Below are 25,933 nucleotides of genomic sequence, written 5' to 3'. Positions count from 1 at the left end.
ACTAAATACACACACCAACGAAGGGAACAGAAACGGGTGAGGGCTATACACAGGTGAACAGCATATAACTAATCAACTGAACCGGGAACAGGAAAGACCAAAGAAGGTTGATAAATCCAGAACACACAGAAAACAAGAACCAGAACGGTCCTGCCCGACTGGGACCATTACAGGCTAATCTTTTATCAAATAATATATTTATTACTAGCTAGTAAGATGTTATTTGTTAGCCTGTATTGCTCAATTGAAACACAAATATTACACAGCAATTTTAAGAGCAGATGGTCACCGTGGTGATGGAGCTACAGTGCTCCTTGTTCAAATGTCTGACAAAATATCTCAACACTCACTAGTTTAAATCTGCCGTTTTTGCTTACTTCCAGTTTCGTCTGGTATAGAATAGATCCATTCTCTCCCCTTCTCTCTCGCTGTCTCTTCATCAGCTCTGTCTCTTTGTCCATAGGTGCATCTCAAAAACAAATTATATCGTGGAAAAGTAAATTTTCCATAATAATCAATCTTGATGATTACGGCTTAAAAAGTTGCTGAATTTACATACTTAGGAAACGTTTGCAGGTCATTTTGAGTTAATTAGGTTATTATAGCTCTTCTCGGGTTGACATTTCTGTATTATAACATTTTTATTTTAATATTTTGAAATACTGGATTTTTGATTTCCATGAGCTGTAAGCCGTAATCATCATGACTGAAACAAAAAAGTATTGAAATGTTTCACTTTATCTGTAATGAATATAGTATATATGAAGGTCTTTTTGATTTGAATTATGGAAATTCTACTATATATATTTTTTGATGCACCTGTATGTGGTGAAGGAATGGCATCATCACACTATTGGGTCTGAGCTGTATCATTATTACTTAAAAATAAATGACAATCACAGATTTCTGTGTTTTACTATTGTACTAAACAACCAATCACAACCACCGATAGGGGGGGACAAATGGGTCCAGAAAAATTGCCCTTTTTGTGGAAGAGCAGAGGAGAGGAAGAGCAAAGGAAAAGGAGAGATCTGGGCGTGGGGGGGCCATCTAAGATGATCTCGTCCCAGGCCCAGGCAAGACTGTCAGCTGGCCTGCAACCAATGATGACATCACTTTGAATCTGAAGAACAATGTAGCAATGTACAGTGTTGATGGTATCTCTGTCTCTCTCTCAGGTGTACATGTATTCCAGTGGATGTATGGATGTGATTGGGATGATGAGACTGGAGTCATACAGGGTTTTGACCAGTATGGATATGATGGAGAAAACTTCATCTCATTGGACCTGAAGACATTGTCATGGATCGCTCCAAAACCACAGGCATTCATCACCAAGAACAAGTGGGACAGTGACAAAGCTGACAATGAGTACCTTAAACACTATTTCACCCTGGAGTGTATTGAGTGGCTGAAGAAGTATCTGCAATATGAGGAGACCAGTCAAATGAGGACAGGTACAAAAAATTAAGAGAATATTAATTTACTCCACAGAGTGAATCCCAATATTATATTGTCTCATTTAATAAATTATTCTGTTCATGTAATTGGCCTATAGTATTCTCATTAAAAATAAAAAAATAAATTTAAAGGGGCAATATCCTGCCTAAGATTTGCACTGTAAAACTAGCATAACAACAAGCAACATAACCAGTAGATATATGCAGTTAATGTTTAAAGTTAATGTTCCAAATTTTTTTCTACAAAATGAATCAGTGACTGACATTCCCCATTTAAACATTCTTGCCAGTCCGTCTATCAGTTCAGGGACATCTCCTTATACTGGCTGTAGACACCTGTGGTACTGTCCTTCTCACCCTAAACCACCCGGGACTAACTAGCACTACTCTGGTCTCGTTTGGTAACAGAAGAGGAGGGAGAGACAAGTTGTTATTGTTCCGAGGCAGGATTCTACACAGGGCCCTTTAAGTTCATGTCATTTAAGTCAGAAAATGCATTTAAGTCTAACAACATAACATTTGTTTTAACTTTCTGTTGCTCCACTCCTTGATGTTTTTCCTCTTACCTTGACCTTTACTCTGCCTGTCATTTGTTTCCCTCCCTTCACTCCTCATATCTCTTTCTCTACCCCCCCTCTCCTTCTCTCCAGTCCCTCCATCAGTGTCTCTGCTCCAGAAGACCCCCTCCTCTCCAGTGACCTGCCACGCTACAGGTTTCTACCCCAGTGAAGTCAACATTTTGTGGCAGAAAGATGGACCATTTCAGCATGAAGATGTGGAGACTGGACATACTCTCCCTAATGGAGATGGAACATTCCAGAAAAGTGTCCTTCTGACAGTGAAGCCTGAGGAGTGGAAGAACAACAAGTATCAGTGTGTGGTTCAGGTCTCTGGTATCAACAAGGACTTCATCAAGGATCTGACTGAGTCTGAGATCCAGACGAACCGGGGTAAGATAGAGATTTACTGACACTCATTAGACCCAACAAACCCTCCTGATAATATTCCTAGTTTCTAAGCACTCTGTTTGGTAACACTACCTTGTTGATGGTATACTATATTCATACTGACCATGACCCTGTGAATTCTTATTTTGACATGAACATAGACATGTTTGGAGTTCATTATTATGACACTGAAACAATAACCAATGTGTATTACTCCTAGTAGAGGTTGGCATGAGTAAAATATAACTTCCTGATTTGTCTGAAAAATACTTTGATCGATTACTATAATGTATTTTAGAAGCCCTTTTTGCATCAGCCGTTGTCAAAGTGCTTATACAGACATCCAGGCTGAAACTGCAAAGAGCAACAACAATAAATTCACAGTGACTAGGAAAAACTCCCTGGTAGGGTTGGAAGAAACCTAGAGAGGAGCCTGACTCTGAACGGTGAACGGGGGGTGGCAAGAAGCGAAGATTCTAAAAGTGATGTTTTTTTGCAATATCCATGTTCAGATGACCAGTGGGTCAGTAATACAGGTACTGTGTCCAGAGTCTTTAGGCAGAATCCATCTGAACAACCAGGCAGACAGGGATGACCCAGAGGGCTGTGGACAGTGACCACCCAGGGTTTGGACTAGAGGACATTCCCCCCAACAGAAAGCAGAAACACCAGACTACACTTAATCATTGACCCTACTGAAGAGATGCTTAAAGATTGTAAATGAGGCATTTCTCAAATGGATCGATAGATCCTTACACAATAAGGGAGCTCTTTGGGAGAAAGCCATGTCTGCAGCTGTTTGTTTTTAAATTCTCAATGCAGCATCGTAAGAATTACGTATTTTTTAAGATTTTGGAAAACATGATTGCATTTAGTATGAACATATCATCAATGCTGTTATGTTCAATAGTAGCATAAACCCTGTTCTTTTGGTCCTTAATGACTTGAAATCACGTTCAGTGTCAACATATGAGAAGTGCCGTTTACCTGCCATCAGAAACTGTCCGGCAGGGGCAGTTATAAAGATATTAATAGTTTAATAGAGGGGCTGTTTGCAAGGGTGTTGTCATTAAGGACCAATAACACTGGGGATATGTTGATAGGGAATGTAATTGCACCGATTTATGTTCATACTGAATGTAATGTCTCTTTACAAAATAGTTACTTACTAACATCATTTCTGAGAGGTACCGTTGTTCCTCAGTTCCTTGTTTCTCCAATACTTTATTTTCTTATGTACTCTGTATCTCCACCAGGACCTCTAGCCAACGCAGTTCATTTAGGGTCTGGTTTCTTTCTCCCTCCAGGTTACCTGGACATTACAGACAGGATAGTCATTTTGTAAGGCTTTTTTCTCCTGCTAAGTTTTGTTACTAGTTATTCTCATTCTATATGCAATATTAACCCAATAATACGATTAAATTAGCACCAAAATAAGATGATAAACCTACTATTGATCCTCCTAATCTCTGTAAGTCATCTTCATTACACCTGTGTGTTTCATGAGTTTCTTTATGAAAGTATTTCACAAAAGCCATGACAGGTTCATCAACGATTCGAGCAGCCCACATGTATTCTACAAATGTGTGCGATGCCAAACATGCCCTGATAACGTGAAGTGAGCATTACTGGATCAATACTGAGTGACAGCCTTCTGGCCGGCTCCAGTTTTACTCCACGCTCCAGTCAAACTGGGCCCGCTCCGCCTGCCCTGCTCAGATCATCTTCTCTGCCTGCTGGTCATCTTAACATCCAAAAACATTTGTGTCCCAAAAGGTTCTGTAGTCTTATAATATTCACCTGGCACAGCCAGAAGAGGACTGAATACCCCTCAGAGTCAAAGCATTACATGGACTGGCAGGCCTCCTTACTGTACCTAGAATTTCAACCATACTTCTAAGGAAGGATGTTCAAATACAACTAATCTGAAAAGCGTGAGTACGTTCAGTATGAACATAAGTTGGTTGAATTGCGTTCCTTATCAACATATCCCCAGTGCTGTTGGTCCTTTATGACTCGCTATTATGTTGCTCATGAACGTTTCACTATTATGATGGTCCTTAACATAATCAATTGAAAAGGGAAAAAACCCTTGTTACGAATATGTTAGGAATATGTTTACGGTTAGGTTACAGTTAAGGTAAGGCATCACAGTACTGAGTTTAGGGTTAAGATGAAGGTTGTGGTTAAGCTTACAAAAACATAACCTCAACTATTTATGGAATGCAAAGCATACCAAATGTTAATTATACATATTTTTTTTCTTACAATATAATTTCAGATACAGCCGGTATTTCACATACTATCACACCAATCCGAGATCTGTGGCCAGCATGCTTGTTCTGACTTGGGTTCCCACGATTCAGATAACGGATCTTGTCTTGGATAATTGGATTTTGAATACATCCATGAAAACCTCTAATCCAGAGTCTTTAGGCAGAATTCAGATTAGCTTCTTAACCAGGTGGTCTATGGACAGTGACAGCAGGAATCATCAGGTAGCAACTAGATCCCCAACAGAACTAGGAGGACTTTGGAGTCTAGGAGTCATCAGGGTGAGGTTGTCTTTAGACATGCTTTATGGTCTCCTTCCCTTTTAATATTCTACAGGACAAAATTAGATGGAGAACTAACCTGGATCCAAAAGGATACCTCAGCATGCGATTCAGACTGACCATTGTTCCTGTCACCTAAACTAATTCAATGTAAACAGGACTGAGATAGGACAGACTGACCGTAGAGCCCCAGCACAATATTATAGCAGCGTAAAACTAGAAACTGAGACGGGGTGAATCTGGAGACCCTGTGTCTGAAAATAACTCCGGACAGGGCCAAACTGCCAGGAAATTATCCTGCCTTGTATTTTCCCCAACTTGACTGTAGAATTGTACTCCCATTCATGAATTCCACAGAACCCACCAGACCCACAGGAGTCCTGTTTTTGTGTCAGCTTCTAACTCCAAATAACATTGTAAATGCTCTTTTGTGTTTATCACAGACCCAACCTCCATTGGCCACATCATTGGAGTGGTGGTAGCTGGCCTCCTGGTCATCGTCGCTGCTGTTATTATTGTAGTCGTCATCTGGAAGAAGAAGAGCAAGAAAGGTGAGTGAGGAGAGAGAATCCTGTTTCTATTGTCATATGTAGTGTTATGGAAATTTTGAACTAAGGTACATTTGAGAAATGTCTGTCTTTCTATTGGCTGGTATGTAAATCTTTACTTTGATTGTGACACACATGTCTGTATAATATCAGAGGATTATTAAGTATTTGGGCCATGTCCTCCTGCCTAGACAAAGAAGGGTGTCAGTCGTTTACGGGGTGCGGAAAGATCTACTGCACAACATCATGCTACGCTGATTGGGTCCATACCAGGTAACATCTCATCTGCTGTCCAGGTAGCTGAGAGAGGAACCTGGGGTTGATGACACACGCTACAGGAGGGCTTCAGTGTTTAAAGGTTAGGCACAGTGATTTGAAGTCACTTTCTACCTGGCCTTTAGCTATAGAACCTTTAGCTAAAACTGGTCATCTTGGAATTCACAAGGGAGAACACACAAATTCTCCTGGCCTGGCTGATAAAGCAGCTAGAATGAAGGACAACACCTTGGAATATACATCTGACTTTTACATTCTGTTACATCGACCTGCCAAAGAAATGGTTCATAACTGACTGTCGGACGTTTGGAGGAGCAGACCATTTTTGATGACTTTGGAAGTACATCTAATTGGAATCATGGAGAGGACTTTTCAGTGAATCGAGTAATTGGCATGAGAGAACTTTGTAACAGTGACTAATTGAAGAATGTATTCAGTGATAGGTGGTAACACACTCATGTGGATGATGCATATCCCATACTGTCAATATGTGTCACCTGAATTAATTTTCTTTGACCAATGATTTTAACATAAATGTTTTGTTGTACTATGTTATGATTCTGTATAATGACAATGTGTGATTTTTGGAGTTAATACGAAGGTAAAGGTCTAGAAGAATGTAAATTAGGATCCAGACATTTCAGATTTGTTCCGTTCTCTAATCATTAAGGGTAATAATATTGACTGGGTCATGTTGTTAAAGAGTACTGTTTTGTTGCATTCTACATCCTAATGAGTAAACTGTTTAAGAATTGATACCAAGGTTTGACATGGTATCAAGAGGATGGAGTGTTATGGAAATTTTGAACTAAGGTACATTTGAGAAATGTCTGTCTTTCTATTGGCTGGTATGTAAATCTTTACTTTGATTGTGACACACATGTCTGTATAATATCAGAGGATTATTAGGTATTTGGGCCATGTCCTCCTGCCTAGACAAAGAAGGGTGTCAGTCCTTTCTGTTCTTTAGGAACGTAGGAGAGAGGGATCTGGTATATGTCTTAGGGGTCATTCTTGATTGGTCACAATGGGTTGTGGGGTTAATCATCTGCCGACCTGTAGGTTGTCTAGATGCTTTAAGTTTCCCTTAAGGGTTGAGAAAGTTAACCACATGAGGGAAGACACCATGTCCCTTGTGTCAAGCCCAGGACATGTGATAGAACAAAGGGCATGTGTTTGATTGACATGAGACCGATGGGCAACAACTTACCACACCCCTTTTTCTATGTAATAAATATGGATTGTTCATGTATGGAGTTAGAGACACCTCAGACGATTATGTGTGTGTAAGCGGTTGACGTGTCTCTCATAATAGTCTCTGTGCATAATAATTAATAAAACGGTTATAATGTACAAAGATAATTTTGTCTCTGTGTCCCTTACTCTGAGTGTCGATACATTGTAATTTCCATCACAGTACAGGGTTTTTACTATTACTTGGGGCCATAATGCTACACTTATTCCTAACCATCCCATACTGAACTGGGCCTCTTTACTTTTCAAATGAACCCCGAATTAATACATAAAAAAAATAGCTAGCAAGTGAAAGGTTGGCATGAGGAAAAATGACTTCCTGATCAGCAGTTGTCATAAAGGGCTTATACAAATACCCAGGCAGAAACTGCAGAAAGCAAGCAACAACAATAAATTGAGGCACAGTGGCTACCAAAAAGCATTTTACATATTATGCTGGTCCTTAACGTAATGGATTGAAAAGGAAAAACGTCTCGTTACAAATAACATTTACTGTTAACGGTTAAGGTTTAACTTAGACAGGCCTGGCATTAGGGTTAAGAATACTTTTAGGGTTAGGCATCATAGTACTGAGGTTAAGATTAAGATAAAGGTTGAGGTTAACTTTCCAAAAATAGAAAATGCCTGTCTAAATTACACAATTCCACAAAAACAAAATGTCTAACTCTTGCCGGAATAAAACTTGAAATCATGGATGGAAAGTTGGTTGCAGAAATGCCTCCCCACCATCCCCGACCACAACGCCCTGGCAAACAGCCACTCTATTTAACTATTATTATGTTCATAATTGACCCGTTCATAACTGACTCTGTTGGCCAGTTTCTGATGGCAGGTAAAAGGCACTTCTCATATTTTTACACTGAACAGAAGTCGCAAGTCATTAAGGACCAATAGCAATTGGATATGTTGTTATTGAATGTAATAATTCTGCTCATCTGTTCATACTAAATGCAATTTTCCAAAATAGTTACATATTTACATAATTTCTGACAGTGCTGGGTTGCAAAGCATAGCAAATGTGAATTGCACTGAGTCAGGACAGACTGACCCTAGAGCCCCAGTACAATGCTATAGCAACATAACACTAGGGACTGAGACGGGGTGAATCTAGAGACATAATGTCTGAAAATAACTCCGGACAGGGCCAAACTGACAGGGAACAATCCTGCCTTGTCCACTTGACTCTACAATTTTACTCCCATTCTTTCATGAATTCCACAGATCCCACAAGAGTCCTGTTTTTGTGTCAACTTCAAACTCCAAATGACATTTTAAATGCTCTTTTGTAATTATCACAGACACATCCATTGGCCACATCATTACAGTGGTGGTAGCTGGCCTCCTGGCCATAGGTGCTGCTGTTATTGGGGTCGTCAATCGGAAGAAGAAGAGCAAGAAAGGTGAGTGAGGAGAGAATCTTTCTATTGTCATATGTACAGTGGTGTTTACTATTTGATTGGGCTGTAACGCTACAGTTATTCATAACCATCCCATAATTGACTGGGCCTCTTCACTTTTCTAATGTGAACCCTGAATTAATACATCAAAAAATAGCTAGCAACTCTTTTTATTTTATTTACTTGTCCTTTATTTATACAGAGAAATCAGTCTGAGTCTCTTTTACATCTGAGCCTTGTACTTAAAAGTTAAAAGAAATTAAAATACAAGTCAATTACAAATAACAAATAAAAATGTTCCCAACTCTGAATTAACCTGAGGGATCTCTAATGTCAGCCCATCTTGAGAGCATGTTTGATAACCCCCACTTCTCCAGTTTAACTTGGTGGTAAGATAGCTTGGTAGCTTATACACTAAAGCCATATGTACAATTATCAGCCAGTGTCTGTTTTTCCAGGAAACCAGAGTCCCAACCAACCAAACGATCCCAAATTCTGAAATGGTCAAACAAAATACACACAGACGGAACTTAAAAACCAAAAGCAAACTATAAAGGAAAAGAATGAAAAGCAACACTGCCATCTACAAAAAAATATATTAAATGAATTGTATAACACGGTGCTGGCACACAGGACTCAAATACAACTTGGGCAGCTCGACATATACAGACCTGGCAGTGTTTTACTGAACCCAGTGGTCAAGCACAGCACACCATGTGTGCAAATATCGGCACCAGTAACAAAACACAAGGCTGATTGATAGACTGCATCTAAAGGTTTTAAAACCGAAGCCGATGCATGCATGTAAAGCAGATCACTGTTAGATTCTGTCCAAGTTTGATCCATGAACAATGGATCCAGAAGTCAGGGGAGAGCCATCTTTATTCAGCATGAGTCTATGATGTTGACCTTCCATTTCTCATTTCTATCTCTTCCATAATTACAGAGGCAACACAGACTTTTATGCATGGATATATAGGAGGTGGCCAGTGGTCATAACCAACCATTACACATTCCAATACCCTCCAATAAGAAAGGTTTATCCTACAACAGACCCTTGAATGATATGTTCCAACCTATGGTCAATGGACCTATCCATATAGCCTATATCAGTCACATGGGCAACTCCTAACAGGAGGTATGGACAGAATGTATAGACAGGATGTGTGGGGCCCATCAGTAACAGGCAACACGTCCTATCTATGATCCTTCTTTCAGAGTTAGTCAGCACATCTGTGTTGTGTTAAGTTTCTCATACCCATTTCCTATTATCACCATAATCCAGCACAGACATAAAAGTAGCTTCAACAATCAATACAGTGATAGTAAGACCAGCACACTTTGCTTCTATAAAATAAACCAATTTTAATCCTTAACTTCTTCAGCAATTCAATAATATGTGTTTTGAATGAAAGACATTCATCTTACCAAATACAGAAATATTTGTTAGCCAGAGCACTTTCTATAATAGAACCGTCCATGGCATTAATCTTAAGATCAATAAAATATTTGATTTCTTCTTGCTTTGGAGAGAAAAGGGAGGGTAGGGAGGTGTTATAGGTTTTTAGTTAAGGGGTTGTATGTGTATGTGGGTTGGGGTTGTAGATTTGTCCAGTTGAGGGTTGTGTATGTATGTAGGGAGGTGTTATAGATTTTTAGTTAAGGGGTTGTATGTGTATGTGGGGAGGGGTTGTAGTCAGTTTGGCTCCGGGGGCATGTTCTTGAGGCCTACTGGTGTAGGAAAGATATTGTTCTTGTGGCGCGTGGTTTTGGTCCTGATAGACCTTGGCTTTCTGCCAGAAGGTAGAGGTCTGGATAGTCCATTTCCAAGGTAAGAGGGATCAGCCCCAATCTTTGCCACTTGCCTCCGCGTCCTGGAAGTGTGTAGGTCTTGTAGAGATGGCGGGTTACAGCCAATCACCCTCCCTGCAGAGCGGACGATGCGTTGCAGCCTGCCCTAGTCTTTGGCAGTGGTTCCAGTGTACCAGACGGTGATGGAGGAGGTCAAGATGGACTCTGATGGCATTGTAGATAGGCACCATCATGGTCTTTGGTAGGTTGAACTTTTTTCAGCTGCCGCCGGAAGTACATCCACTGTTGAGCTTTCTTTGTAAGCGAGGTGATGTTCAGCTTGCACTTGAGGTTCTGGGCGATGGTGGTGTCCCGAAAGCGAAAGGACTCCAGAGAGTTGACTCGGGAGCAACCCATGGAGATGAGGGAGAGGGCAGCTGGGTTTCTCCTGAAGTCCACTGTCATCTCCACTGTCTTTAAGACATTGAGTTCCAAGTTCTTCGGATTGCACCAGGACACCAGAAGGTCAATCTCCCACGTGTAGGCTGTTATGGAAATTTTGAACGAAGGTACATTGGAGAAATGTCTGTCTTTCCACTGGCTGGTATGTAAATCTTTACTTTGATTGTGACACACGTCTGTATTATATCAGGGATTATTAGGTATTTGGGCCATGTTCTCCTGCTTAGACAAAGAAGGGTGTCAGTCCTTTCTGTTCCTTAGGAATTTGGTCCTTGGGGGGAGTAAGGTCAGTTGGCCCCTTTAGGTAAATACAACAGTAAACATTATGGCAGGAAGGATAAGGTGGGGGGACAGCCCGCCCTTTGGGTAAAAACCTATGTGACACGAGACAGATGGGCAGCAACTTACCACACCCTTTTTAACTGTAATAAATACGGACTGTTCATGTATTTAGTTAGAGACTCCTCGGACGATTATGTTTGTAAGCGTTTGACGCGTCTCTCTTATTTGCAAGTAATTAATAAAACTGTTAAATTGTGCCAAGAGAATCTGTTTTTACTCCTTTAAGAGTGTCGATCGATGGAATTGCCATCACAAGGCGGACTCGTCTCCATCAGAAGTAAGTCTGATGAGGGTGGTGTCATCAGCGAACTTCAGGAGCTTGACAGAGTTGTGACTGGAGGTGCAGCTGCTAGTGTACAGGGAGAAGAGTAGGGGGGACAGTACGCTGCCTTGAGGTTAGCCGGTGCTGATGATCAGGGGGTCAGACAGGTCCTTCCCCGGGGATGGGTGATTGTAAAGAACAGGTCCCACTAGAGGACATTGGGCTTTCATGCCACCCTCAAGGTTCTCCTGTTCCTCCTCACACAAAGGAGCGGATACCAGTCCTGCTGCTGGGTTGATGCAGTTCTATGGTCCTGTCCAGCTCTCTTCGTGTAATGGCCTGTTGCCTGGTATTCCCTCCATGCTCTTGGGACTGTTCTGGGAGACAAACCTTCTTGTGACGGCACATATGGATGTGCCATCTTGGAGGAGCTGGACTACCTGTGCAACCTGAATGGGCTGCAGGTACCACCTCATTTTACCAGTAGTGACAAGGACACTAGCAAAATGCAAAACTAGTGAAGAATCAGTCAGGAAGGATAAGGGGAGAGCAATCGTCTCTGGCCACCACCTGCAAAACCATTCCCTTTTTGAGGGTTGTCTAGCTGTTGCCTCTCCAGTGCACATGTTGTCACTTCCATTTGTACCAAAACAGGTCACATTGATTTACAATCGCTTATTCTTCCTAACTGGACAGATTGATTTCCCTGAAGTTTAATTGACTTGGTGTTATACTGTGATAATTACGTGTTCCCTTAATTTTTTTGAGCAGTGTATTTATGGTTTGCATTTTTCAAATTGTTTTGTGAGCGGTACTTGGAGGAAATGTAGTTCAGTACAATGGTGGTGGTGGTGAGGGTGGTGGTTTTAATAAACACAAAATATTGAAGCTTTGCTTCACACAAAATTATTGCATATCACTTTGCCTTGTATGATGCAATGTTTGGATCCTGCTCTAGAATGCACTATGGACTATGATTGGTCAAAACAGACGAGCCATCGAATATTATGGGTCAAAAAGACTACAACGGTACTCTACCACTTCTAGGGGGGAGAAGAAGCGGTACAGACACATTTTAATGCGAGAACAAGCTGGCTATGAATTAGTCCAGGCCAATAGATTTCAGACCAACTGGCCCTTCAGTGTCCAACGCTAAAACGTTAGCATTGCACACTGCACTTACTGTAACCGTATTATAATTCTCTAGTGATGAAGTAGAAGTGCCAGAATACTAGTGTGTATCAATGTGTTTTTATTGTGTGCATTTGTATTTAGTTCTGATAAAGGTAAGGGCTGTTTGGTTCACCTAAATACAGAGTTGTGTTGCCATGTTTTACGTGATGTTTCTGGAGTAGAAATGCAGTCTTCAGAAAACTGTTGAATTGTATCAGTAACATCATGTTCTTCTGTGTTTCAGGCTTCGTTCCACCTAACAGTAAGAGCCTTCACGTTGTTTCTTATTCTAAAGATTGCACTGAAAAATAAATCAAACCATTTACTAAACATTTATGTCTTTTTGGATTTATTTTGCTTGACTGTACCTGTTTTAAAGTGTAGTTTTGCCTGTTTGCTTGTAGCTTCTGATGATGGTTCCAACTCCTCCAATAAGTCTGCTTCAAATGTATGATGTCTGTTACCAAAAGCAAACAGGTGAATATCTCATGGATGTCTGTCTGTCTTTGAAATGTCAACTTTTTCCCCATCACTTCATTTCATGTAATAATGCTACAATAGTTTAAATTAATGTAGAAGGTTCTAAGAATCAAATCTCAAGGATTTAGGCGATTCTTTTCAGTCCATGTTTCATTTTTGATACTGAATTAAGAGAACCCTTTTCTGTCTTCACAGGGGAGAATCACAGACAAGAGAGGAAAGACTACAGTGAAAGTGGAAGTCGTTAGGCCTGGGCTTCCGGGGCTATAGCCCCAGATCTTATCAACACCCCTCAACCAGAGGGTGGGGGTGTTGTGGGGGGCTAAGCCCTGAATGTATTGTGATCTTAGTTACATCTCTGGTTGAAGTGATGTGCATCTAGACCAGCACTTCAGCCAAAATGTTATTTTGGCTGCCTCTCAAATCGGTCAAACCATATTTATTACCTAAGAAGTTCAAGTAAATGCGCTAGAAATCCGTGCTCATTCAGGTGTGCATTAGTTTATTGCATGGACGGAAAGCACTGACACCTCCAGGAATTTGCATCTGACGGTACATAAGCATATCTAACGTTAGTCTGTTCAGTGAGAGCAACGGTACCGCAGAACGAGTGTAGACTCTATATCTATAGACGTTTTACACGTTTTTAAATCTGGAATCTTCACATAAAAGCAACAAAATTGTCAGACATCCATGAGTGCATGTTCACAGAGGAAAACAACAGAAAAACAGCCCTGGTTGTTCTCTTGATACTCGACAACGACGGAATACAAAGGGCTGGGCGAAGGTATAATGCGTGTATTAAATTGTATGAAATAATCCAGAAAAAAAAGCAAGAACATGGCCGATATGTCCAGTTCAGCAGCTGGAATTAGCTGAGGAAGAAACGTGACGGCTGGCTAACAGCTAACAGCAGACAAACAGTTAGTGAGAGCGAGTTAGAGACCAACAGCAGTGACAATCCACCTGTCAGTTAACGGAGAGGACCACGCCCTTAATTATGCAGAAATTTTAATATTAACTAAACGGATGAGTTATAAATAAATTCACCCCCCTCATAGTTGTCATGAAGGGCAAAATTTGTTGTATAGACCAAAACAACATACTGACTGCTCTGTATTTTGCACCATGCATGTAACTTTTGTGGTGTTTTGTTAATAAAAATCCAGACACTGAATTGTTTAGCCACTTTTGCACTTGTTATCCATGTATTTTGAATGCAAAACCTTATTTTTTCATAAAATGAATGTTAATTTGTTTTACATGTTTATAAAACATTTTTTTTGTAATTACCAATAGTTCCGGACCTTTGTCATTGATGAAAATTCAGATTTGGACCTTTGAATGTAGACTTTGAGAACCCCTGATCTAGACAAAAGTACATTAAAATAGGACTACCTCGTGAAAATGTATTTAACTGAAATCTACAGTGAGCAATCGCTGGCAGGCTGGCGGCGGCTATAATGTCATACAGCCAACGGGCAACCAGCTTTTGCCACTTTTCTCCTGATCTCAATTTGCCTAAGCTAATTTGCATCTCAGGCGGCTTTCCACCAGCGGCCCGACTGCGTTACGCTGGTGGCTAGCTGCCAAAAAGAGGGCGTGCGCTTTAGTCTGCTGTATCTGCTTGTGTTGCCATTTTCTTCCAGCAGAGATGTTATCGTACCCCTTTTATTCTTTTACTGATTATTAGATTTATTTTAATATTGTAAAATGTTAGTGTACAGAATTTTGGTAAACATTGGTAGTTTATAAATAAAATAGACTTTGACTATTGCGCTATTGTTTGTGTAAAGGTCCTTTTTGTAGACATGTACAGTAAACACATCTCGCCATTGCTTACCATAATATTTTCCCAAACTAATGGTCATTTTCCACTGTATGGTACCGGCTCAACTACTCGTCTATAGCCTTGATTTTAATGCTTCATGGGGGACAGTTCTTTACTGTGTTTAAACACCACCGTGCCCGTAGATGGCGCTATAGCGAATTGCACATGTGTAAGGCAAGACAATAGCCATTTGGATCCCACGCTGTAGTACTGTGAAAACTAGAAGGAACATTCATTTTAGCGACTTGGTTCTCTCGTCTTATTCAAAGTGTATAAGGTATAAGCTATTGTTGAGAATTTACGTGTATCAGAATCTCTGAAGAAGTACGAGGCTTCGGTCCGAATGAAGATTTAACACAAAAATGTATTAATAGAAAATGATAAGTCAGAATACATGAATTACGCAACAGCGGTAAAATAGTTGTTTTAACCCGTAAGTCTCCACACCTATTTGCCCCGATAATCGTTTCTCTACCGGCTTTATTCCTCTAAACACGGACGGTTACTTTTCATTCTTATGAGTAAAAACCATCCTTATTGGCTCTTCGTTGGCATGGTGACATGTTGGACGAATCTCGTTGGTTTCTTCGCTGTCCAATGAGGAAGGACATGCTCTAAACTCCTCCCCCTTGGGGTTATTTTCGGTTACAGATCAACAGATTCTTGCATACAGATGTGAATTCCTTTACAAGGTTCCAGAAATTAGCATTCTATTGTCCTAACCTAGACTAGAACATCAGGGGGTTGGAGCCAGAAGGTTTTTTCCTGCTGTATAGGAGGCGGTTTCTTTTGCATGTTAATTGTTGTTTTTTATCCAATCTCTCTAAATAAAACAGGTGAGAAGTCGGAGTGAGTGTGAGTGAGTGTGAGACAAAGGCGGTTTCTTGACCTATTCTTCCCAGTGATAAGGTGTGAGAATTACAACAGAATGATGGAGTTTTAAACCCGAATAATCATTGTATTCAATCATAATTTCCTAACCTGGCTGCAGCATACAATTTAATAAAACAAAATCTTAGAAATACATGGTTCTTAAATCAGCATTATTTAAACTTTATTTATCTCAACACTATATGCTCTGAATTGGACAATACAACGTGTGGATTATCACATTGTTTTACTACAATTTGATGAACTCCCAAAACAAACGAAGTTCAAGGATTTTTTGGACAGCAGAGTCACCTACATCTATGGTGAGTTTTGTTCTATTATAAATAACTCTCGTTAAGTGTTAGGAGTAAGAATGTAATGACTGTTTTCGCAAGTTCTAAACCATTGGCGGGAAAACAAGTTATAGAAACAGAGCTTGAAATAAACAGCGTTGTCCTGAGATGAAATACCTACAGTAACCCTTGTTTCTTCGTGTGTCCACAAGTTTGGTTGCTTTCTATTTTTTGTTTCTTTGTTTATCCTCAATTTGGGATGTTCGCATATCAACAGTTTAACAGGTGTGGTAACATCGTTAGCTAACTTGTCTAAATTGTGTTTCTTAGGGTATCAACAAGTTTGAATTTTATAATATGGGCTTACTCCTTGTAACTTTTATCAACTGATACGTAACGTTGGCTAAATCGTGTTTCTTTGTGTAACGTTATCCACATGTGGACTTGTTTCAATTCCGTTAATGAGGTGTCTGTGTATCCACATTGTTTTTAGCTAGCCTGTGTGTCTTATGCTGCCGTTTTTTTTAACTTATTTTATAAACATTGCTTTCAGGTGATGCCGTTTTCTGTAGTATTGTTCCCGGAGGAGGATGACTGTGTGGCAGCAGTTCCACGCCAGGTATGTGAATTACATGTTGATCTCATAATGTTTACTTGGTTTCACCATATTTACCTGGTCACCAACTTTTATGTTCACAGTACTCCAAGGCACCAGAGAGGTACTCCATGCCACCATGTAAAGGATGGCTACATAAGTGTGGGTTCATTCACTTAACCCAGATGCTTAACTTGTTATTAAAGCATGTTTCTTCCAATTTAATTTGTCAATTTCAATTTATTTTTAAGGGCAAAAAGGCAGAGGTAGGGGGACGTTTTAGCTCTGCACAAGAAGGTAAGAATGAACATTTTGGCGGGCACTGCGATTTGAGTTCTGATTATAAAATAACCAGATATTTAGGACTGAATAATTAACTGTTTGTCTTTACTTTCTGAACATTTAGAAAAGATCAAGTGGCTGACTGAAGAGAAGGTCGAGCTGAGGGCACAGCTGGCTCTACAATCAGGTAAAAACAAGACTATTGTTACGCTAGCATCTTGTCTTAATGAAACTGAATTTGTCTGAACGTGTGCCCTTTCCTGAAATGCAATACTGTACAGCCTTTCTGAAATTACATGTATATGGCAGTTTTGTTTATTTCACTATTAAGCTATTGACATTGTTCTTTTTAGCTTCTGATAAACGTCTGACTGAAAATATTGTCAAGCCGAGGGCACAGCTGCCTCTACAATCAGTTAAAAACAAGACTATAGTTGCACTAGCATGTTGTCTTCATGAAACATTTAATTTGTCTTGAATGTCATGCAATTCTCAAAATTATGTCAGACCATTTAAGTACAATATCTGTTTGCTGTATTACAGGAACCATAAGGAAGAATCTTTCCAACCGGGATGCCACTGATGAGGCTGTCCAGAACCAGGTCCCCAGGTACCAGAAAGGGGCAGCTGACCGTGCAGGTGGGAAATTTCGCGGCGGTACAAGGGACCTGCCGTGAATATGAATGACATCTCCAGCACAGCCAATATTGCTGCTAAGCTGCAGTACTGTATTTATTTTTGAACTGCTGCTATGTACAGTGTTATATATACGATTGCATTATCCTCTTAATATATTTATAGCTCTGTGAATGTTCTTGATTCTGACTGTAGTTGTAGTGTTATGCCACCATTTATAAGCTTATTGCACTGATGTATCTATGATATTCAATAACTATTGATTGCTGCCAGGTCATACATATCTATATTACTGCCATTCTAGCCCTTGTTTATTTTGTATTGTATTATGTTTATTTTGTACTTTCACATTAAAATACTGTAATTTTACTATCTGTTGCTGGACATATTTTTCTTGCACTATTTGATTTTGTAAATTCATTTGCACATGTTTATTTTGTATGCATGCTGTATAATGCATGTTTTTTTTGTATGCATCTTGCACTATTTGAAATAAATTGTTTAGGTTTTATTCAGTTCATTGTCATTTGTGATGAGACCAAAATTATTGAGGCATCCCGCTGGGTTTATTGCATAAAAGCAGCTAGCCGCTGGTGAGCCGCTGATCAGGGTATTGTTAGAAGGCATTGTCATGAAAGCGGCCCACCAGCAGCCCGACTGCGACACGTGCTATAAAACGTCTGTTGCTGGCCAGATGCATTGCAGAAACGCTCAGCAGCCGCGGCGGTAAAAAGCTAGTGAGCCACTGGCGTGTTGCTTGCTGGGTACCTGATTATTGGCCTCCACCTATGAATCATTAAAGTGAATCTGAAGTATAATTAAGAGAAAAGAGTATTGTACAGAGGGTAAAGACCAAGTACAAAATAACCCAACTCTTCAAAGTGCTACAGTATGTGTTGTGTTGACCTACGGAAGCCCATGCCTCAACACACACCATCCCTACAGGAAGTATGGTGGTGGCAGTATCATGCTGTGGGAATGTTTTTCATCAGCAAGTACTATGCATGTTAACATTTATTATTCATGTTTACATTTCTTATTCATTCATAAAATCTGATAATTTGTCAGTTGTTTGAATATTTTTGCAAGACACTGTATGTATATAATAATGGTTGAAGCTATGTTTCTTTAGCCTTAAATCAAAAGCTATGCTGTAACACACCCTGAAATAAGGAGTATCACTTTTCAGATAATAATAGAAAATATGAATAACCTCTATAAAGATATACCAATAGAACTTTCTAAACCTTGGGAATGGGAATATTTATAAACTAGTGATAAAATTATGCCTCCTTTTTAGACCTCAACAATGGATCCCTGGGTTTTTGTAACATGCTCTATGGTGGCCAGAAATGCTCTGTGATAATGTGTAGGAGCTATTTCATGTATTGTATTGTTTTGGGATGTCACACACAAGACATAAAATGTTATCTATGGTCTGCTCAATTTAGGACCCCTTGGGATTTTTATCTCCCTTTACTTTGCTACCTAAAATGTTGTTGCAGGAGATGTGCATACATAACATTGGTTGGGATGATAACATACCCTAAGTATGCTCAGCAGTGGAAATAATGGTTGCTGGATCTAGGGAAGATAGCAGAGTTCAATGTGGACCAATGTATCAATCCCAGAGATTTTGGACAGACCTGTGTCAAAGATCTGTCTACTATTGGAGGCTACATGAAAGGACTGATGATGTAGACCTGGTCACAACATGGATTACCAGTAACCTAACCTACGGAAGAAAAGAGGATGTACGTTATGATATATTTTAAGGCTCCTTTGATATTTCTGTGAAAGGGTAATTGTTCGGTGCACACCATATACAATTATGGGGCTGGTGTGTAGGAGCCATTTCATGTACTGTGTTACCTAGTTGTTTTGGGATGTCACTCTTCCAGGGCACTAGGTGTCAGTCACATTCATGTCACGAAGTGGTTTTTTGTGAGAAATGGCCAGGTGTGGGAAGTTGGATTGGTTCTTGGTTATGGGAGCTTATGGTTTCTTACCGCTATCACCATGATACTTTACAACTACCACTACAGGATTATTTTCTCTCTGAACCATCACTCAGCACTACGGTAACAATATCAAAGTAATTTGTTAAAACTTCATGAAATTATATTAAATGGAACATCAAACTGAATCATGGCTTGAATTGATTTAATGCGCGTAATGAGACAAGCATCACCATAACCAATTATGGAAGTGGCTAATGGACATTTAGGCTATGATAGTCACTACACAATGTTTGTCTTTTTTTCTTTATAATGGTCACCTCCAGTCATTTGCTCTGTACTTTACAGTTTTATAATGTAATTATAATTACAGGATTGTTCAATACAGCCATTTAAAAGAGAACACCAGGAAGCAAGTTTTTCCTTCTATGTGGCACCTGTATCTCACTGGGCCGTGGCTATAGACCTGCTCTAACTTGGGGCTTAGCCCATATTACTGGTACTTTTCAGATGAGATCTACATAACAATGGCCCCATGGGTACAGTAAACCCCTCCCAGGTTGACCCAACAATTTTATCAAACCTGTTCTCAAAACGTACCTGGTAACAGATAACATTATCATTGGTTAATTTTAATTGTCTTCTGTTCATCGTGAAGATTTTCTTTTTTTAAGAGCTGTCCAGGATGTTTATCTTTTCACAAGATCCTACTAGGACTTCTAGGATATGTAAGTACTGCACCAATATTCATATACAGTGTATACATGTATTTATACTGAGAAAATGTAAATGATTGTAATTCTTAGACCATGTTGAAGTAAAACTTCCTTAGATGGCACAAATATTATTTGTAGAATTGTAATCCTGCAATTAATTAAGATGAAACTTCATGATGCCGATCAATTAATACCTGGGTAAGTGCATCCAACATGTTTGTGGAAGGTATTTATTTCATTAATGGACAGTCTTTTACTTCCTCCTTTAACAAGTTGATTGTGAGGTGATATTTGAAAAGTGTCTTTTGACAAAGCCTCAACAATTATACAAACTTTTATACAAATTTTTATACAAATTTTAGTCCCCAGTGGTATAAAAAGCATGCCTATACAATTTTAGTTTTTGTGTAAAAGATTACAAAATGTTGCAGCTAAATAAGTAACCCTTTGAAATACTTGATATATTTTGTTTATATTAGTCCACAGGATCAAATGTAAAAGTACAAATCATTAAAACCAACCTGAACAATGCTAATCATTATAAATGTATCAAGTAATTTTGTCTGTCTTCCTGCCTGTGGTACATTGGACAAACATACACACACAAGTTACATATACATGTATTTAACGTACATAACTGCATTTTATTGGTATTGTTTAAATGAATCCTTAAGAAACAATATTGTAAGATTGTTACCCTCTGTGAGGAAATGTTGTTGTTGTCTAATATAGACTGAGGTGCTGTTGCCCCACCTGTAACACCTGCTCCACCTGCCTCCACTGGGCAACCACCTGCCTCCACGGTTGCCCGCCTGCTCCGGCTCGCCAGTGTCCGGTGGCTGCAAACACACCCCTCCACACACCTGATCCTCTGAACGCACCTCATTACATACCTGATCCCAATCACCCATTTAGTTCAATATTTTAGTCCCCATTGTTTGCCCTTCTATATGGATCATTGCCACCAACAGACTATACGTTTTATTTCTACATTTTTCACCACCTCCGTTTTTGCTCACATCCCTTTCACCTCACATTAATGATTGCCTTGTACTGTTCTAATTTTAAATCAGAAATAACTTCCTTGCCAGCTGGTCATCTCTGTCTACCGTCTTTCTCTCCACACTTTGTGTGAGTTTCTAGGGAGATTGAAGGTTGAAAGACATTGAAAAACATTCATAACAATACCCTCCCAAAACAATTCCTGTATGAATCCCCCAGAAACTTTAAAACCTACAGAATGTTTTTTCCATGTCCACCTCTAACTCCAAGTAACAGTCTGAATGCTCTGTTGTGATTATTAGTGATGGCCAAACAAGGCTTTATTAGCATTATTTTAGCAGCAGGATATTATGCTCGCATCACAATAAAAGCCATCATTGAAATTTCTAAGGCAATATAGTTAACAGTCTAGTCTGTAAAAAAGAACAGACAAGAACAACATTGGAAAGGATATTAAACATAAAATGACAGACTACCGCGGTGCTCCATTGCCTAAGACATAAAGGGTCAAATTGAAGGGTCACGGCATTCGAAACCCTTTAAGAACCTCTTCACGTCGATCCCTATCCTGTGTCAACCTGATCCTTCTCTCCTGTTGGTCCTAGAAGTAGAAGCCACAGATATGGGAATAGGCGCAGTCCTTTCCCAGCGGTCAGGCACACCACTCAAGCGCCATCCCTGGGCCTTCTTTTCAAAGAAACTCACCCTGGCCAAATGGAATTATGATGTGGGAAACAGGGAGCTACTCGCCATGAAACTGCCGTTAGAAGAGTGGCGGCACTGGCTCGAGGGGGCACAACACCCCTTCTTGGTCTTAACCGACCACCGTAACTTAGAGTACCTCCAGAGTGCCTAGCACCTAAACGCCCGTCAGGCCTGTTTTTCAACCGGTTCCATTTCACTGTGTTCTACATTCCCGGTGGAAAGAACCTCAAGGCTGATTCCTTGTCACGCCAATTCGACCCCCTGACTAGCAACTCCAATCCAGAACCCATCCTCCATATTGGGATGATGATAGTGAAACCTGACAAACTGTTTTACGTAAGGATTTTTGTCTGGTCCCAACTTGATTAAAATACTATTTCTGGCTTCAGGGTTAAGTTTAGAGTAAAACTTACTAGTGGGGTTAGTGTTAGAATTGGGGTTTCTTTTTGTTCTAGGTATTCCAGATATTGAGGTTAAGGGGTATTATTGTGACTAGATCATGTTCGGTAGCAAATGCTACATAAACCTTTATAGACCTTATCCTGAGATAAGTGTTGTCCTTCCAAACCACACTAAAAACTGTGAATGTTATAGCCAGGCTCACATTTTTTTGTCTTGTTGTTCCTTCTCCGTAACATCATAGTAATCCTTTCTCCATGCTTTTCATTTCTCCCAAGAACAGTAATGGAACAGTCTACAGCAGAATGAATTAGGCCATGATAAAATAAAGATCAAATTGAAGAATTAGTTGGGACACTGGTGGTAAATTTCCTGCTTTTACAATAAGGGTCATTTGACCTTCAGTGACCACAAAGACACTTGTTTATTGTCCCACCTGAAATATTACACTTTATGCAGGCAATAATCCTTCCGCAGCCCTGTGTCATTTGGATTGACTCTGATCAAAGGGAAAATTGCCTTCTACTGACACTCCAACACCAATTTCATCAGCAGCATCTGGTCTCTCATTCAGGCCAGGACTAACCCTGATTGAGCAGCAGTTCTGTATTAATGAGTGAGGTTAGATGGGTGAGGCCGGATTTCAAATTTACAGGACGTATACAATAAGTCAAATAACCACTCATCACAACAGTGGTGTGCAGAAAGTCATCTCGGAACTTATTTAATCTTGAAGCGGATGGACTACAACAGCAGAAGATAACAGTTTTGGAACACATCAGTCCTGTTAATACCCATTTACCATTATTTTAATGCTACAGTGTACCCAAGCATCGTTCCTGACCATGTGCATTCATTAATACTGACAGTATCTGTTAACAATATGATATTTCCAGCAGGACAAAGCACTGTGTCACAAATCACACATCGACTAAAGCTGGTTCCACAAACATGACCGTGACTTCACTTTACTCAACCCAGTAGATCACCTTTGGGATGAGGTAGACTGTAAGGTTCACAGCTTAAATGTGTGGTGGACAGATCTTGTATGATGCTATCAAGTCAGCATGGATGTTACGCCCCACCTCCTAGGGTATGGCTTGTTTGGAGGTGGAGGGGCAACTACCAGGGCCTGAATGCTCACGGGTGTAAAAATGATGTGTGCAGAAGGGTGCATGCAGCTAACAAGAAACTAGGCTGAAAGTAAACCCTTACCGCACATTTTACTACAGACTGTACATAGCACAAACGCACAAACAACAACATACCAAGGGTAGACAGCGGACAATCATTACACAGGGAATAAGGGAGAAGGGCTGGGAGAACGGGGTCCAATCAAAGAAATAAGTAGAAACCAAGGCCCTAAGCTTCCCTGCCCCTCTGCCCCTGCATACACACTCTAACCCCTATCCAGCTGCCTAACTGCTAAAAAAAATACAAGGGTGACACCCGCTCGCATCTAACCTAGGGAGTTTAACAGAGGGTCATCTAACCTAGGGAGTTTAACAGAGGGTCATCTAACCTAGGGTGTTTAACAGAGGGTCATCTAACCTAGGGAGTTTAACAGGGGGTCATCTAACCTAGGGAGTTTAACAGAGGGTCATCTAACCTAGGGTGTTTAACAGAGGGTCATCTAACCTAGGGAGTTTAACAGGGGGTCATCTAACCTAGGGAGTTTAACAGAGGGTCATCTAACCTAGGGAGTTTAACAGAGGGTCATCTAACCTAGGGAGTTTAACAGGGGGTCATCTAACCTAGGGAGTTTAACAGAGGGTCATCTAACCTAGGAAGTTTAACAGAGGGTCATCTAACCTAGGGAGTTTAACAGGGGGTCATCTAACCTAGGGAGTTTAACAGAGGGTCATCTAACCTAGGGAGTTTAACAGGGGGTCATCTAACCTAGGGTGTATAACAGAGGGTCATCTAAACTAGGGAGTTTAACAGAGGGTCATCTTACCTAGGGAGTTTAACAGGGGGTCATCTAACCTAGGGAGTTTAACAGAGGGTCATCTAACCTAGGAAGTTTAACAGAGGGTCATCTAACCTAGGGAGTTTAACAGAGGGTCATCTAACCTAGGGTGTTTAACAGAGGGTCATCTAACCTAGGGAGTTTAACAGAGGGTCATCTAACCTAGGGTGTTTAACAGAGGGTCATCTAACCTAGGGAGTTTAACAGAGGGTCATCTAACCTAGGGAGTTTAAGAGAAAGTCATCTAACCTAGGGAGTTTAACAGAGGGTCATCTAACCTAGGGTGTTTAACAGAGGGTCATCTAATTTAGGGTGTTTAACAGAGGGTCATCTAACCTAGGGTGTTAAAGAGAAAGTCATCTAACCTAGGGTGTTTAACAGAGGGTCTACGGGCGAATGTGATACCAGGGTACCTTACCTATCCCTTCTCCCTGGAAAAAGGTAAGTGGATGGAAACAGCAGGAAGGGCAAGCAGGCAGACAAGACAATGTCAACCAAAACAAACTCTGGAACAGATCTCTCTCCCTCCTGCAATCTCTTGTGTTGCACAAACATAAGTTCTTTATATACAGCCAGGCTTGATTGAGAACAGGACTCCAGAGGACAGGCCACGCCCTCCCTCATCACCAGCAACTCACCACACCTACGAAAGACAGACAAACCACCCGGATATAACGCCCAAACATAGACACGCAAAAACAACCCTGCAAAAGGGATGGGGAGAAGCAATACGTAACAATAGACAAAACACGTAACAACAGCACATTGTTGAATCCATACCGCAAAGACTTCATTCTGTTCCTTCGGCAATAGGGGGTCCTACCTGATACTAGGTAGGTGTAAATAATATTGTTATAATTACATTATACATTTCAAGCATTGTGTTCTTGTTTTAGAATGCAGTTATAGCTTGTTTGACGTTCAGGATTTTATTACCCCTGATTTGTATGTGTATCCTTCTAAGTCTTCATTTACTACAGCAAGAGATGCTTTTTTCACCACACATTGTTAATGAAACTTACAAACATCATATTAGGGAAGCTGGTCTGTTTAGGTTCATTGTCATATCGGAACAGAGATTTAGCAGCAACAGGACAAACATGAACAAGACCCTGAAATTGATAACAGCCCAAATTAATCTGTGTCTGTATTCAAGAGGAACATGAGTTGGTAAAAGGTTGGCATAGAAATCTTTGATATTCTTCATGCACTGGCGCACCGCCGGCGTTTTGCTGCTGGCGGGCCGCCGGCGGCTATAATGTCGTACAGCCAGCGGGCCACCAGCATTTGTCGCTTTTCTCCTGATCTCAATTTGCATAAGCTAATTTGCATCTCAGGTGGCTTTTCACCAGCGGCCCGACTGCATTACGCTGGCGGCTAGCCGCCGAAAATAGGGAGTGTGCTTGTGTTGCCATTTTCTTCCAGCAGAGATGCTATTGTACCCCTTTTATTCTTGTACTGATTATTTGATTTATTTTAATATTGTTAAATCTTAGTGTACAGAATTTTGGTCAACATTGGTAGTTTTTAAATAAAATAGACTTTGACACTATTGCTTGTGTAAAGGACTTTGTGTAGACATGTACAGTAAACACATCTCACCATTGCTTACCATAATATTTTCACGAACTAATGGCCATTTTTCACTACATGGTACCAGCTCAACTTGATCTATAGCCTCGACTTTCGCTTCATGGGGGACAGTTCTTTACTGTGTTTAAACACCGCCG

At 40.3% G+C, this 25,933-nt stretch overlaps 3 protein-coding genes across 6 annotated transcripts in view; all 3 read left to right on the top strand.

Annotated features, from left to right (window-relative positions):
* LOC105028584 (major histocompatibility complex class I-related gene protein-like) overlaps positions 1-10,805 on the top strand; it is a 110,314-nt gene extending 99,509 nt beyond the window's left edge. The window contains exon 5 of the mRNA XM_034294691.1: positions 10,370-10,805. Within this exon, the coding sequence (XP_034150582.1) occupies positions 10,370-10,398 (29 nt within the window). The 3' untranslated portion in view covers positions 10,399-10,805. The remainder of the gene's footprint in view (positions 1-10,369) is intronic.
* Positions 1-13,571, top strand: part of LOC105009518 (class I histocompatibility antigen, F10 alpha chain-like) — a 262,976-nt gene extending 249,405 nt beyond the window's left edge. Inside the window, exons 3-8 of one of the 4 annotated variants that reach the window (XM_013131350.4) lie at positions 1,179-1,457; positions 2,111-2,410; positions 8,339-8,440; positions 12,712-12,729; positions 12,872-12,944; positions 13,143-13,571. In XM_013131350.4, the coding sequence (XP_012986804.2) occupies positions 1,179-1,457; positions 2,111-2,410; positions 8,339-8,440; positions 12,712-12,729; positions 12,872-12,921 (749 nt within the window). In that variant the 3' untranslated portion in view covers positions 12,922-12,944; positions 13,143-13,571. Of the gene's footprint in view, positions 1-1,178; positions 1,458-2,110; positions 2,411-5,405; positions 5,514-8,338; positions 8,441-12,711; positions 12,730-12,871; positions 12,945-13,142 lie in introns of all 4 variants that reach the window. The other 3 variants (XM_034294686.1, XM_013131351.4, XM_034294682.1) reach the window with 3 other exon arrangements.
* The window catches only part of LOC114828690 (BOLA class I histocompatibility antigen, alpha chain BL3-7-like), a 593,411-nt gene that overhangs the window by 488,819 nt on the left and 78,659 nt on the right, over positions 1-25,933 (top strand). The gene's annotated exons all lie outside the window — the stretch shown is intronic.

Source organism: Esox lucius, chromosome 10 (assembly GCF_011004845.1).
Source record: "Esox lucius isolate fEsoLuc1 chromosome 10, fEsoLuc1.pri, whole genome shotgun sequence".
NCBI classification, from domain to species: domain Eukaryota; kingdom Metazoa; phylum Chordata; class Actinopteri; order Esociformes; family Esocidae; genus Esox; species Esox lucius.
This window is presented reverse-complemented; position numbering and strand designations above follow the sequence as displayed.